This window comes from Cryptomeria japonica, chromosome 5 (assembly GCF_030272615.1).
Source record: "Cryptomeria japonica chromosome 5, Sugi_1.0, whole genome shotgun sequence".
Classification (NCBI taxonomy): Eukaryota; Viridiplantae; Streptophyta; class Pinopsida; order Cupressales; family Cupressaceae; genus Cryptomeria; species Cryptomeria japonica.
In genome coordinates, this window is record NC_081409.1 from 94,595,241 (window position 1) to 94,612,338 (window position 17,098).

At 37.2% G+C, this 17,098-nt stretch overlaps 1 protein-coding gene across 3 annotated transcripts in view; it reads left to right on the forward strand.

Moving 5' to 3' along the window:
* The window catches only part of LOC131065414 (UDP-sugar pyrophosphorylase 1), a 153,112-nt gene that overhangs the window by 111,571 nt on the left and 24,443 nt on the right, over positions 1–17,098 (forward strand). For all 3 annotated transcript variants that reach the window (XM_059221272.1, XM_057999914.2, XM_057999916.2), the window contains one exon: positions 11,856–11,915. In XM_059221272.1, the coding sequence (XP_059077255.1) occupies positions 11,856–11,915 (60 nt within the window). The remainder of the gene's footprint in view (positions 1–11,855; positions 11,916–17,098) is intronic.

Below are 17,098 nucleotides of genomic sequence, written 5' to 3' on the forward strand. Positions count from 1 at the left end.
TCTGCCCAAAGATTGGTATTGAGGTTCTGATCTAGGGTCATAGCTTTGGCAGCTTCTACAATTGTCCTCTTTTTCCTCTCAGCTACCCCATTTTGTTGAGGATTATAAGGTATAGTAAGCTCCCTCTTAATCCCAACATTTTTACAAAAATCTTTAAACAAATCTGAGGTGTATTCCCCCCATTGTTAGTTCTTAAGGTTTTAACTTTATCTCTTGAGGAGTTTTCTGTTAGTGATTTAAATTCTTTAAACCTATTAAGGATCTCTTTTGATTCTTTACATTTCAGAAAGTAGATCCAAGTTTTCCTAGAGTAGTCATCAACAAATATTACATAATACAAGAATCCCCCTAAAGAGGGTACAAACATAGGTCCACATACATCAGAGTGGACTAATTCTAAAACATTACTTGTTTTCCTAGTACTATTTTGAAAAGAACCCTTAGTATTTTTACCTAGGGCACATCCCTTGCATGCGCCTGAATGATACTGCTTTAACTTGGGTAGACCTGTGACAAGGTTTCCCATTGATGATAAAGCTCTAAAATTCAGGTGACCTAGTCTTCTATGCCAAACTTCATTAGCATCTGCAACTTCATGGATTAAGGCTAGGTTGGGCTCTGTGTACAACTCATATAAGTAGCCTTGTCTTTGACCAATGGTTTTAGCTTTCTTAATGGATGAATTCCTTGGCCAAGCCAACACTCTGTTGTCCATGAAGGTCACTTTGTACCCATTATCCTCTAGTGCTGAGATGGAGACTAGGTTTCTCTTGATGCCTGGTACATATAGTACTCCTTTAAGCTGCAATGATACGCCTGACTTCAATTTGATGGTGCAAGTTCCAATTCCTTTGACTGGATGTGTAGAGTCATCTCCGATAGTCACTTCCTTATCATTCTCCTCTATCATGGAGTCTAGCACTTCTCTAAACCCTATAATGTGTCTGGATGAGCCACTGTCGATCACCCATGAGTTAGCCTTGTTCGATGCTTGGTTTGTAAGTGCCAAGTAGAGTACATACTTCTTGGAGTCATCTCCTCCCTTTGATTTTCCAGTTCTGGCAAATGTGGCTTGTTGTTTAGCTCTTTCCGGACATTTAGCAACATAGTGCTGAATTTGTCACACCTGTAACATTGAATATGAGAGAGATCCTTCTGGGAGGTATTCTTGTCTTGACGACCTTTCCTCTTCCTAAATTGTTTCTTCTTGCTTTTCTTATTGGAGTTTGTATTTAGGACTTGGAGATCTTCATCTATATTCTTTTGTTTGATCCCTTTCTTATTAACCTTGATTCTTCTTGGAGACAGTCTGCCCTTAGCCTTTCAAACTTTGGATATTTAGCCCTTGCATTGATGCCTTGGACGAATGTTTCCCATATACTGGGCAACCCATCTAGAGCAATGAGTGTTAATTCTTTTCTTTGGATCTCATATCCAAGGGTTGCTAGCTCATCCCTTAGGGCTGATATCCGCATGAAGTAGGCATTAACTGACTCCCCTTTGATCATAGCTATATAATTTATTTCTCTCTTTAAAGCCAAGGTTCTACTTGCATTGGATATCTCGAATGCATCTTCAAGTGTTTTGAACATGTTGTAGGCCGTTTCATGTTTCCTTATGATGGGCATAATATTATTCCTCACCCCATCAACTATGATTTTGATGGCTTTTTCATTTCCCTCTATCCATGTCGCTTTGTCAGGTTCAGTCTCAGGTTATGTAGTTTCAGCTTTTACAAATGATTCAACTTTATTTTCTCTTAGAATCATCTTAATTCTGAACTTCCATGCTGAGAAATCATCGCCTCCTCCGAGTCTATCTTCGAATCTGATAGTGCTGGCCATTTGGAGAAATGTGATGTTGGATATATTCTTGACTTGAATTTTACACAAAATTGAAAAGCCGTAGGTTCGATTTTACTATTGCTCTGATACCATGTAAATGTTTTCAATTTTGTATTCAATGAGCAAGATATATTATGTTATTGTATTTTTCATGTAATTGTCAATTCACTATATAATAAATCTGATTATTATATTCTATGTTGCAGGTGGAGAGAGAGCATTAATGATTTTGATGATTCTCAAACATCCACCGATCGGTATATATATATGCAAGCAAGGGGATCAAGTAATACCTTGACCGGTCATGTCTATTAGACATGGCCGATCAAGATATTACTTGATCGTGCCTTTTCAAAACCATAATCGCACTTTATCAATACCAATCGGTGTGAATGTATTTAACAAATACAACCAATACTAATCTGTGTTTGTGCATTACGAATTATGACCGATGCTAATCGGTATTTATGCATTGGTTAAGAACCTGATATTAATCGGGATTTGTTTGCAAGGTTACATATATACAAATCAAGGAATACAGTCACAGCAAGATCGTATATGTAAATATCAACATAAGTTTTAATGATCATGCATATGATCATCATTATTGGTATAAGAAAAACCGATAATACAATAACATATAGAAGAGCAATTATAATAATCATCAGACAAAGGAATGATAAATGAAGTCTTATCATAGTCTATTGATGAGGTAGATGATTGAATGAGAGACTTCATTTATCTCTCATTCAATCATTTATCTTACCGAAGCTATCATGTATCAACATAAATAAGAAGATTTGGTCATGGGATTGGATGGTTGCAAATTGAAGGCAGAATTCTTAACGGTAGACTATTAGCTGAATCTATTAAAGCAATCACAAAATTTGAAACAAAGGGAGATGAAGGTCAAGAAGTTGTTGTGACCATTTCACACATTGCCCCATTAGAATGGGGACCCCCTCTTTTCGCTTCGTTTTTTGCTTTCTCTCTGCTTGTTCTTCTCTCTATTTTAGGGTTTTGAGTGAGTGAGTTGTCTGCCTGGACTAGGGCTAAACCGTAGGGGTTCCTTTGGATGCCATTCAGGCTGAGTCCAGTCAAATTTTGAAGAATTGTTAAGTGTCCTCCCAAAGAATTGAGATGATTGAAATAAGGTAAGCCTTTCAGGGGAGCCAAATAGGTCTTAGGTTAGGTCTAGTCAGGGTTTTTAGGGTGAAATCCAATTTTGATTAAGTGTTAGCATTTTTTGAAGGAGAAATTGTGTGTTCTTGCCTGGGTAAGTTTTGATCCATTTTTTGAAGTGAGATGATGCCTGAAAGAGAGAAATCGCTCCTGACCCTTGTTGAGGGCCCGGGGCGAATTTTATCCTAAGTGCAATTTCTTGTTTTTGATGGGCTTGCTAACTGGTTCCTGGCCTTGAAAATGACCTAACTCTGCCTTGTGAAGTGATTGGGGACTTAAATTTGAAGCAGTTTGGCCTTAAAGGGTAAAATCGCTCCTGACCCTCAGAGAGGGCCCAGGGCGAAAATATTGTTTAAGTCATATTTGTCACTGACTTTTCTAATTTGTTTTTTGCAGGGTCTCCCGGAAGGATGATTGAATGTCACTGAAGGCGATTGAAGTTTTGAAGACAGGAAAAGTGATGATTTTTGGCCTAAGAGTGAAAAATCGCTCTTGACCCTCAGAGAGGGCCCAGGGCGAGATTTTGATTTCCTTCATTTTGCAATGGAAAGAGACCAAGTTTTGATCATGAATGGAAAATGAATGACTTTCTTCCTCCACCTGAAGAGGTTTTTGACTTGAAATAATGAAGGACCTTGTTGAAAACAGAAAAATCGCTCCTGACCCTCAGAGAGGGCCCAGAGCGAAAAATCTTATAGGGGTCATTGCTAGCCTTATTTGGTCGATTTGAGATGTCAAAGGCATGATGGAGGATGAAGTGAGCATGATAAAGTATCCAGACTCGATTAAAGATGATGAGATGAAGGAGTTTTGCCCAGGAAAGGTAAAATCGCTCCTGATCCTCAGAGAGGGTCCAGAGCAATTTTCTTTATATGCACATTTTTTGACCTTTCTTGGACATGAGAACTTATTCATAGCATGAAACAAGGCGACATCTTCCTTGGCAAAGAAATTTCGAGATGAAAAGTGAGGCATTTTGGTCCAGGTAGCAAAAATCGCTCCTGACCCTCAGAGAGGGTCCAGAGCGAGATTTTCAAAAGTGCACTATTCTTGCAAGATCAAAATGATTTTTATGATTGGAAGGGATGAGGGAAAGCATGTTCTACCCGTTGAATATAATTTGGATGATCAACAAAAGAGGAAATCAACCCAAAATCAAAAAATCGCTCCTGATCCTCAGAGAGGGCCACGGCGAAAAACCTAATATAGGAACTTTTCATCCAAGTTTGAGGAAAGCCAAGGTTAGGCATGGGTTTGAAATAATGTTTAAATTGCCTTGAAGTGAAAAGAGATTGTTGAGAATTAGTATTTTGAAGGCAATTACAAAAATCGCTCCTGACCCTTAGAGAGGGCCCATAGCGATTTTCCAGGATTCTCTCCTCTGTTTAAGGAATTGAGACAAAATCTTGTGTGGATAGGAAGAGGAGATCAGGTTTTATGCCTTGGAAGCAATTTGGAATCCAAAAGATGAAGGAATATGCCTAGAACCAAAAAGTCGCTCCTGACCCTTGCTGAGGGTCCAGGGCGAAAAACACAAAAATTGCATGTTTTCCTCAAAATTGTGCTAAGGCAAGGATAGGGTAAGGCAAAGAGACCTCCAAAAGCATGATGAATGATGTTTTGCCTTTGAAACTTGATGATTTTGGTCAAAAAATAAAAAAATTGCTCCTGACCCTCAGTGAAGGCCCAGAGCGAAATTGTTGAAAATCTTCATTTTACCTTGCAACAACAAAGAGAGTTTGGATGAGAAGGATAAAGGAAGAACATTGCCAAGTGATGAATAAAATTTCAATAAAAAATGATGAAGAATCAAGCCTAATTTTGCAAAAATTGCTCCTGACCCTCAGAGAGGGTCCAGGGCGAAAATTTTGGAAGGGTAATTTTCTTGCTTATTTTGGAGGTCTGAACGTGATCTAGCTTGGTGAGAAAGTGTCTTAATGAGAAAATGCTAAATTTGAGCAAAAAATGAAAAATCAGTCCTGACCCTCAGTGAAGGCCCAGAGCGAAATTGCCTTTAAGGACATTATTTCCTCCAAAATTGTTGATGAATTAACTTGGTAGTGTAAAGGAATGGATCTTGGAAGTGACATTGTGAGTTCAACAAACAAGTTAAGGCGGATTCCAGCTAGAAAATGAAAAATCGCTCCTGACCCTTGTTGAGGGTCCAGGGCGAGATTTATATTTCCACATATTTTTCCTCACGCAAAATGTCAAATTTGAAGTGCAACGCATTAACTGGATATCAATTCACCCCCTAGGAGATTTTCAAGTCAAAATGTGAAGTATTCAAGGCTAAAATTCAAAAAATCGCTCCTGACCCTCAGAGGGGGTCCAGGGCGAAATCATCATGGAGTTTAATCAAGCCTTGTTTTAAAAATTAACATTCTCCAATTTGCACTTTGATCGCCAAAATTGCTAATTTTGAGGCATTTGGAAAATTAAAATTAAATTAGCATTAAATTAAAGGCATTTTGGCATTTAATAAATTGATTTTAAGCCTTAGAAAATCGAACTTTTATTTTGAAGGCATTTAAAATTAATTTTTATTAAATTAAAATTAAATATAAAGCGCTCAAGGCACTATTTTGGTTTATTTTGCCAAGTTGGCCCCCCTTTTTTTGGAATTTTATTTATTTTAAACCTCCATTTTGCCAAGTCGGCCTAGAGGGAGCAAAAGGGTGAGCGCTCTATATATTGGGGGAGTTTTTTTTCACATTTCAAATCATTCAATCATTACCTTAAGTGCGAAATTGGAGAGCTAATTGGAGGTGCGAAATCTGGTTTGCTTGGAGCAAATTTCTTTCAAGTATTGAGGACTAGAAGGAGGTGGAGTTTATTCTTTTCCAAGCTAGAGGAGGCGCAATTCATTCAAGAGAAGGCTTTGATCTACACTTGGCCTAGCGAAACTCATCTATTTTTGCATCATTTCTTAGAGTTTAATACTCAAGAGGAGGTATGGCGAAATCATCTTAACACCATTGTTGAAGATTTGAATTTTGAACATTTGTTTTGAAAAATCTAAATATTGCATAGTTAATTAGGAAATGATAACTCAAGATTTATCATGAAGTTTCCTAAATTAATATCTTAAATCTTCCTTTTTGAGTCTTAATTTCTACACTTAAAGATATATTACTAATTGTGAAATGTTGTGTAGGTGTCAAGATGGCGACTCCAAAGGCAGGAGCATCTACTAGTCGCCCGGCTCTCATCAGAGAAGATCAAAAGAACGACGAATTGGAGACCAGGATCGTGTCCAAATGGAGTAATATCGGAGATACCAACTTGGGAAACTTCAATGTGAGGAAGTTTCGAGAGGTCCCCTACATTGGCAAGCCATCGCCTGTTGCGAGGAAGATAATTGAAAGTGGCATCATCAAGGCGGCAGGTTTCCCTCCAGCAGTCAAGTGTCATGAGCTGATGATCGAGTGTGCCCACCACTATGACTCACAATCAAGATCGATCATATCCAAGGAAGGGAACACCTTAGCTTACCTTTCAGAGGAGGCTATAAGTGAAGCTCTTCATCTTCCAGAGCATAAAGATATGATTTACAAAAGTTTAGAAGGAGCCAAGTCAATGTATGAAGATGATCCTGACACCTGTTTGAACCTCATCAACAAGAAGTGGTTGCTCAAAAGTCGTCCTCGCTTGAACAAGATTCCCAACACACCACATAGGATTGACTTCCAGGAGGAGTACAGAGATTTGGTAACTATGCTCAACCGAGTTACAGGGGCTCTCCAAGCCTTCTACTTCGAAAAGTGGATGTTCTTCTTCATTCAGGCGATAGTCCAAGGAAAGGGAATGATTCATTGGGCCAGAATTATTAGCAATAGTCTGGATGTGCAGTTGAGAAGACTAAGACCTACCAAGTCGTTCCACATGAGCTCATATGTTATATACACCTTGATCAGGAGTTTCGAGTATGCAGGGCTACCTCACAGAGGAGTGATCGGAAGAGGGCCCGGAGAGGTGAGAGTTTGTGACTCTTATGTTCATCTGCATCATCCACCTAGAAGTGACTACAAGTTAGTCAATGATACCTTCACAATGAACATCACTAGGATATTGCAAGGCAGGATTCACAATCGACTATCTCTGGATGCACAAGAGCTCGTGAAGAGGTATGGTGCATGGTTCATCCAGTTTCAAAAGTTTACATACATCAGAGTTCATGGGTGCCCTTCACCTCCCTACATGTTGCCGAGATATCCGATAGACAGAATAGTGTTACTTGAGGTAACCAGACAGTTGGCAGCTTGTGCAAAGGTATCCAGACACAAGCATGGAAATGGAGTTCCCGTACTTATCATATTGGGGAATTCAGTTGAGGTATGTCCTAATACTCAAGCTTCAGAGGATGCAGAGAAGGAATTAGCCTTGTATTCATTCACCTTCTTTGCCTCGTGGGAGAATTTTGATCCTTATGGTTATATGGAGGAGACAGTTGCTAGGAAATACGGACATGAGTTTCAGGTAGAAGACTTTTGGATGAATCTCTCAAGTGATTTAGAGGTTAAAAGGAAGATGCATTCCAGATTGCCTTTAGATTTCATCAGGAAATGCAAAGTTTATAGAGTAGCTGATCAAGCCCAGGACAATGGCAGATACCTCCAGTCATCCTATGACAAAGAAGATAAAAGAGTGAAGATAGATTGGAGTGAGCCTGAGATTTTTGACTTGAGAGCTTTGATGGATCCGGTTTATCATGTACTCGCAGATGGGTGGATGTACAACATCAGAAGCTGAGAGAGCAGAATGTACCAATGACTTTTACTTTGGAGACAAGGCCCGAAGAAGGAGAAGCAAGCGTGAGTGAAGACACTTCTCATCCTAGAGGCACAAAGAGGAAAGAAAGACTTGAGAAAAGAGAATCCTCCAAGAAGAAACAAGAGGCCAATCGAGATCGCCCATCAAGCACATCTTCTCGACATGGAAAGAAGGCAAGTCAAGCTGAAGGTCAAGAGGAGACGGTACCTGAGGTGGATGAATCTATGGAATCCATGGTGCAAAATGATAAACCAGACAAGGGACAGACACCTCAGCATTCATTAGGTCAATCTCCCCAAATTGATGAGCTACAGGAAGATCAGGGAAATGATGATGAAGTGACGTCTCCTCTCCGAGAAGATGAACCACTGCCGAAGGAAATACAAGTTAGAGAAACAAGATCTGCCATCCCGGATTGGTTGAAAGAGAGATTGACAAGGGTGATTGTGATTGAAGAAGAAGAAAATGTAATTGATTTGGAGAGCCTTATAGGAAATTCTCAAGAGATAACGGAAAAGAAGAAGGCCACCAGGATGTCCAAGGTGATAAGTGATGAAGCAAGATCAAGGAAATTGCAAATAGCTACACCAGTGGTGGACAAGTATGAAGGTGAAATTCTTGCAGATGAGTATGATGTAGAAACATTTGAGCTTGGTCCACTCACTACTGAACAGCCAATGGATGAGGCAACCGATTCATTTGAAGCACTTAAGGACAAACTCAAGGAAGAAGTGGAAAATAATAGGAAGCTTGAGAGAGAGGTCGGTGCTTGGAGAAGCTACTTTAGTCATCTCAATCAGCGCTTGAGGCATCAGGATCCAGCAGTATCTCCTATGCAAGCACTTCCTCTTGAATCAGTTGGCGAAGCAGAAAGGGTCAAAAGCTTGGTTCAACTTATGAGTTCCTGGATTGATAAATCCCACACGGTAGCCGTTGAATTTGCAACAAGAATGATGAAGACAATTCATCGAGCTATCCAGGTCCTTGAGATTATTCATAATCTAATGATAACTGTAGCTGCTTTCGCTCACACTAGAGATGTTATCATTCCTGTCTTGCAAGTAATAAGACAAACACCAAGATGGATCTTGGCACAAGAAAAGATAATGGATGGAGGAACTCATAACCTACTACAGTGGTCAACTCTGCTCCAGATAAAAGAGGTCCTTTTTGAAGACATCAGCACCAAATGCAATCAAGTTGAGGGTGTCATCCATCCAATTCATGATAAAGTGTTTGAAGTATTGTGTACCATCCTTGGCCGACGGATCGAGATTGAGACAGATGTGGACATCCAAGAGTTGGAAGAAAGAATCAAGGTCATTTTTTGCAAAGAAGAAAATGTCATCACAGATGAGCAACGAGACCTGATGTTCACTACCATGCTCCTGATTGAGAAGATCAAAGAACTCGAACCTGGATGGGAAGCAACTCTTCTCACTGCCTTCGATCAGGTCATTCACTTCGAGGAACGAATGAAGAATCTTCCTGAAATTCCCATTGTTGAGATTGAAGGAATTGTGTCCAGATTCGTTGGATATGCTAAGAAAGAGCATAGGAAAGGGAACAAGGTTCTAGAAGAAAGGTTGTTATAGGATGATGTGGCATCTTAATTATCATTGGTCTATGTTTCCTCGACTTTTGTGCCAATTAAATATTTGGCTATGCATTTAATAATGTTCATCTAAAAGGGGAACTTTTTGTAATAAACCCTAATTAGGGTTTAGGTGTCAAAATCTCAGCCGTTGATCTTTTTCGATCTGGGCCGTTCATTGTAATTGAGGATGCTATATATACCCTCACTCATTTTCATTTTGTGAGGAGATCAGATGAGAAATTAGAAGAAGATATTAGAAATTAGAAGAGCTTAGAGAGAAAGTTATTGTGTACCAAGATTGAGTAGTGAAGAAAGAATTTTGAACAATTGTTGTCCATTTGGCTTTGAGATCAATAAAATATTGAAGTTATGGTGTTTTATTGCAATACTTGTGGCTATCTTCATGGTTGTTTATCTTCTTGAATCATTCTCAGTTGAAGTAGTATTTAAGTTTGAAGGACTAAGTGTTGTGCTTGATCTTTGGTGAGATTCGTATCCAAACCACTAGCTTCTTACTAATTGTAAGGACGCCTTGTGTGGTCAACTGGAGATATTGAGATTGCTTGAACATTCAATTATCATTGAAATATTGATATGTATCTTCATGATAGTATCTATAATCCTTAATGATTTGAAAATCACTAATCACCTTAGAAGATCGCATCAATTCCAATAAAGTTGTAATCCCTTGGCAATACTGAAATTGGTAGAATTTTACCAAGTCTAGCCTACATTGAGTCATTCTTAGGATTAGATTAGAATTCATCTCTTGAAAACCCTTATCTTTTGATCTTTTTTTGAGAATTTGTTAGTATTATCCTGTTCCTGCAGTCGAGTGAGAGCAACACGGACCAGCTTTCAAAGTGTGTAAGACCCCTTGAAGAAACAGCATTTACAACGACCACTGGTGCTTATCCACACGTAGAGATCCTACAGTGAAGAACCTTGAAGTCACCCTGATTGATCCTTTTCGCGATATCTTCAGCATTCAGAGGCTTTACTCAAGAGAGGATAAGGTACCCTTGGCTATTTTATTCTTTGTTTGATAGTGTACAAAATACACGTCAACAGGAGTACATAGAGAAATTCTATAGGTTTAGCATCCAAGCTAGTCATGTAGAAGAAATTGTAGAATAGGCTGCAAGATACATCAATGAACTTTGAATATCAATCCAAGATGAGATGAGAATGGTCTTGCTAAAGAGAATGGAGGAGGCCTACCAATATGGCTTAAGAGAAAACAAAAAGTTGATGACAAAGTAGCAGAATTACTCTAGAGGGAGAGGAAGAGGAAGAGGACAAACTGACAGCAATATTGAGCAACATAGAGAAAAAGGAATCACCTATTAGAGATGTGGAGAGGTTGTTGATAGAAATGCCAGGGCAAGGCTCTATTTCCCATTTTAATGGAAAAACGTCATTTCTGTCATAAATGGCCATTTCTAAGCTTGTGAAGTTTCTGCCCATTGAAAATGTTGGCAAATCTTAACTGGACTCATTTTTCCTAGGTTTCGCATTTTCCCTTCAAAAGGACTTTTAAACTGTGTTTTTAAATTTAACAAACAAAAAACCATTGCTTTTGTAGTTATTCCTTTTTGGTAGTTTTTGTTTGAAGGAACATCTTTTTCAAAGATTGATTGTCTAATTTTTCATGAATTTGCTTTGTTTTTTCGAATGTTTTCTTTTGGCTACATCTTTTAAATGATATTTGTTAAGTTATTTAAATTATATTTTTATGTTTATTATGAATTATAATTAAAGCTAAAACATATAATTATTTTTTATATTAAGTATTAAAAACTTGCTTTACATTGAAATATTTTGCTTTATTTTTAGTATGTTTTGGTTTTACAAACTATAATTTGTATGGATATTTATTTAGTGGGATACATTTTTATAATAAACTCAAATTTGTGAAAAGTTATATGTATATAAGATTCTTTTCTTATATCTAACCTTTAAATATTTCATTTCTTGTCACATTAATCTTCCCATTGCAATTTACATTTCTTGTTTCTGGTAACATATTTGTACACCTTTCAGGCCTTCTAATATTTAGTACTTTATTGTGTTATAATTTTTGGCCCCTCATGAAATGGGGCAGCACCTTTGGAGGAATCTATGGGAAAGCCTATGCGGGAAGCAAAAGTGAATAGTGTAATAGCAACTGCCAGATTTATCTTCTATAACTATTAACTCTTCCATGACCTAGATATAACTTAAATAAGCTCTTAGAAGGTTCTATATTTTAACCAAGAAACCAAATATTTCTAATAGAAGGAATCATTCCTTAGTTGAATTGGTGTCTTGATATATTTGCATAAGATCTAGATATATTGAATTTAAAATATATCACTAATGTTAGAAAAAATCTTATTTCTTGTAACGTTTGATTCTTTGACTGTATACTGTTTTATACGCTTAATAACATATTGAATGTTTAACTCTTGCATATGCAGGTGATGGACACATGGCTTGCTTATGCACCAGTGAAAAACAATCCAGAAGATGCTGCTAAGGTTAATATGTTTTTTCTTTTCTTGAAACTTGTGAAAATTTGTGCCTCTATTTCTGATGATCTCAATCACATTTTGGAAGCATCTTGTTTGTTCTGACATTATTAACTGCACTGTTGTGAAAAATGCCCCAGAAGATACATAGTCTAGAATGGTTAGACATTAAACAGTGGGCACCTACTGCTGAATGCCCATATTGTGCACCCAAGAATTTGATGGCTCTGTATGGTAGAATTGAAGTTTGCTTTCATTGATAACTGATACATGAATGGTTATCCACAATCACCATACCTTCTTTTCTACTTATAGAATTTCGTGCAAAAAAGGGGTTTGCTCAACTTCAAACTGAGGGAAACAAGGGCTGCTAGATACATGTTTAAGAGGATGGTCAAGAAGGAGGGTGCCTTGTAGGCTATACTGGTGTGTAGTGAATGGATCAAATGAATGAAGTCCAAGTCATACAAGGGAAAGGAAATGAATCAGAAAGGACACTAAATAATGGAGGTAATTTACTATGCAAACATAGACTGCCGTAGTCTTCAAGTCATATGAAAAACGTTTAACAATACACGAGGGAATGTTAAATCTATTATCTATGAGAGGGATCTCACTTCAGAGTTTAATGTTGAACTCCAGAATGCCATGTGTGATAGAATAGGATTGTGAGAGTCACTGATGGACTCAATCTCTTAAGATCACCTACAAAACCAAGATCAACCTTCTACACGAGAGCAACAATGAGAATGAAATGTTGGAATATGGTGCAATAATAGAACAATGATATTATCACACTCCAAATGATACAATATGAATCAACACTCCCTTGTACTGACTGAGCTGATATGAACTCATTTGGATTAATTCATAAGGGAGAGGTGAGTGCTGATTATATAGCAAAATGTGAGCATATAATTCCAAGAGGAGTAATAACTCCCAAATAACCAAATTAGGTGGGAGTTGTACCTACTTGGAAAGTGCCAAACATGTGGCATAATCTACTCAGAAGGATACAAGACAATGGTTATGGGAGGTGGCATAAGAGACCAAAAGAGGGTGTGAGACTCAACCACCCATGTGTGGGTGAGAGTGACACTTGTAATTGATGGATTACGCCACGTGTTCTCACATAAACCATGTTTCATATAACCTAAGTGTGCTTAATAATCAACTGTAAATCCTTGATAATCTTGCAATCCTTTAGTTGTGTTCTTAGTTGCTTAATCTTGGAGATATAGTCTTAGATGTGGTTGAAATTTTTTGGATCAAGTTTCATCAAACCATTATCAATCTGATAACTCTTAATTTTGTCAGTTTTACCTTACAAATTTTCAAGAATCTCCCAAGCTTGCTTAGGTGTCTTGCTTGATTCAAGATGAAATTGTAAATCAAAAGAGACTAGTGAGCAAATGTAACCAAGAGCTCTCTCACGATTGATCTCCCATGTTAACTTAGCATTAGGATTAGTAGGTTCAGGAATAGATTCTTTCACATAGCTTGTGCAACCTTTTTCCCTTAGATAATTCCATATTGATTTTTCCCATGATTCATAATTATATGGTGTTAGGAGTTCAATTTGAGTTTTCCCCATTGTACTAACACAACACTAGAAATCAAAACACCACAAGATCACCCTCCCCCAAATTCACTCAATCAATGACCCTCCCACCCCCCTCAAAATAAAATAAAATGGTGACACTCTATATACTAGTGCGTTTACAATGCTGGAGTTGTTTTCCAAAGTTTTACAGTTTCTAAATATGGACTCAAATACTGAAAGTACAATTAAATCTCAGAATGATAACCTCAAATTAGCACCAATGTGTAGCGCTCAAAAAAATATCAACTTTCATAAAAAGAATCGCATTGATTTGAGGTTGTACGTGAAAGTTATAGACGTTTGAAGTTAAAAAAAATGGGATAATCCTTCACATTTTCTGAAAAAACTGATTTTTTGGAAAATCTGGGCCACTTGAGGAAAATCTGAGCCTCTTGAGGAAAATCTGGGCCACTTGAGGAAAATCTGATTCCATCACTGCGAAGCCTGCAAAATTTTGCCCTAAATAAAAAAAAATTGTGCTGCAAAATGTGTCTATATGCCAGAGATATCACCTTTAGAATATCAAGTTCAAAATACAAAACTCCATTGGAGAGGGGTCCAAAATTTTGAAAAAATCGACTCGGCCAAATTTGTCAAACCTTTTGCTAAATTTAGTGAACTACCAACTTTGTCTGTTGACCAAGTAAATTAGAAGATTTGCCAAAGTTGGTCTTTCTCTAGCTAATTTTATCTCTTTACCAAAGTTGGCAAAACTGCCCAATCAACCGCCAAATGTTGTAGTGGTGCCCAAATTACTGGCACAGAACTTGAGACACGCAAAGGCTACGTACAAGTTTCAGGTACAAGGCAAAAGATTTTTAAGTTTGAATTTTTCATTTTTGAAAATTTAATAAAAAATGATTTTTATTGGGGGATGTGCCTCATGCCAACTCCTTCAAGGGGTCTTGCGAGAGTAAGAACCTCACACTCAGGGCTTATTGCCACACTGCAGGGGGTGTGGTGCCCAAGCCCTAAGTACCTCCTGGTGCAAGGGTTGACAAGACCTTTATAGGCTTGTTAGTACCTTTGTACCAAAAAGCTTTTTTTTTTTAATTTTTAATTTTAATTTTGATTTTTTGATTTTTTTCAAAAAAGTTTATGATATTAAGTTTTTCTAAAAATATTTTTTTACAATGAAACTTTTGGGATCCGGATTTAAAAAAAAAGTACAATACAATTTTCTTTTTTCAAAAAGTAAATTCCATACCATCAAAAGGTGGGGCCATATGGCCCTGCCTATAAATTCTTTTTGCCTCGAATTTGACTTTCACCAAAATATGGAGAATTTTATATCAAAATTCATTTGTTCAACCTTTTGGACTCGATCGTGATGTCCTTTTCGGCTGAATTGCACCTAGCAAAAACTCAATGTTGAAATTCTCCCAAATTCGAGAAGGGGCTTGTGGATCTGGAAGTTCTGATACTATGTGAGAGTCACTGATGGACTCAATCTCCCAGGATCACCTACAAAACCAAGATCAACCTTCGACATGAGAGAAACAATGAAAATGCAATGCTGGAATATGGTGCAATAACAAAATAATGATATTATTGCACTCCAAATGATACAATATGAATCAACACTCCCTTGTACTCACTGAGCTGATATGAACATCTGGATTAACCCATAAGGGAGAGGAGATTGCTGATTATATAGAAAAATGTGAGCATATAATTCCAAGAGGAGTAATAACTCCCAAATAACCAAATCAGGTGGGAGTTGTACCTACTTGGAAAATGCCAAACATGTGGCATAAGCTACTCAAAAGGAGAGAGAGGTGGCATAAGAGGCCAAAAGAGGGTGTGAGACTCAATCACCCATGTGTGGGTGAGAGTGACACTTGTAATCAATGGATTATGCCACATGTCCTCACATAAACCATGTTTCATATAACCTAAGTATGCTTAATAATGTTATGAAAAATAAATATAGAAAACCTACACTAACAAGGATGATCACTTTTGTCATGGTAGCCTAGACATTAAATCAGAAATGGTACTTGCCTTCATTAGGAATTTTTATTTGCTAATGACATTACATGCACCAAACTTAGTCTAGTAAATGTACTTTGGCAAAGGATAACAACTTGGTTCATATTCCTCTTCTTTGCTATCTACCTACTTACCTAGCTCTTTTAGGGATTTAGTGTAGTGATATGCATCTTCCATCTACTTACTTTCTTCTTGATCAATGAAAATACAAATTGGGCAACAAATCCTTGACAACATAGAAAAGAACAAGAACAAAATATAAATTGTTATGTTGAGGAATAAGAATTGCACCTTTGCAAGATTCATAATTATATTGCAAGCCTTTGTAAAGAAACAAGCCAATACACTAATTTACTTTGAGATTTCTTCTTGATGTGCATCTATATCTGTGACTTAATAGTCCTTGAGTAATCTGTCATGTCCCCAGTTTGAAACCCTAATTGTGATATTCACATCCTTTTCACATCATGGCAACCAAGTACTCCAATTTTGTGAAGTCTTTACAAGAGACAAAATTGCAAAAGTGTATCGAAAGATATAGGAAGTAAGCAGGAATAGTGTTTAGTCTTCAAATACCAACGACTCCATGACAATGTTGATTGGTATTATTTCAGCATTACTAATAACCACGATTTGATGAGTCAGCATTGACAAAGACAGCAATTCGCTTGACTAACCAAAAGCATCGATAACAATTACCATTCATGTTTTGACTATATACTGGACAGCAATTAGTATTAGAACAAGCTAGCGAAGATAATGAAGATCAATGACCAGGTTTATTGTGCATTGACAATCAGTGATTACACTTGGAAAGGCAGCGATTAAACATACAAGTGTGATTTGTGTTAATAATTAATAACCTAGTAAAGGTGTGGTTAGACAATAACCATAACTTATGAAGAGAGGCAGTTAAGGAAAGATATGACCCTTCCTAACCAAAGGTTGCAACCACCAATAAAGACATGTCCTTCCAAGCGATCAAGGAGGATATTTAAGACCCCTGCATTGCATTCCAGAAGGCATCAATCAGATAAGATAGAAGAGCAGTTAATAAGAACTGGTTCTCAAGCATTGATCAAGTTTAAAATGCAGTCTGCCATCAGACCACAGCCTGGTATGCTGAATCTACTTTCTAATTAGAACAATTAATTGTTACAATTTCATAAAGTTAATAATTAATGTTGAAAAGCTAATCTGTGACACCAATATGAGCAGATTCATGTTTATCTTTTATATCCATATGTTATAAGCATTAATAATGAGAATAATATAGCAAACTGCATTCATTAATGAATTCATTTTAAATAGAAGAATATATGTATATAAAATGGATATATGCAAATGGACTAAGATAGTAAATTCATATAAATAAATGATTAGAATATGTTCATAACAATTACATTCTTAATACATTAAGAATTGTTATATGATAGCCTAATCTTTACTCTTTCCTATTGCCCCTAAGAAGGAATGGATGCAGGAATGTTTGGGAGAGGCGGTATTAATACCTCGCAATATAGGTAAGTCCTGTGGTGGAATGGACCATGCTACATCATAAGCATTAATAATGAGAATAATATAGCAAACTGCATTC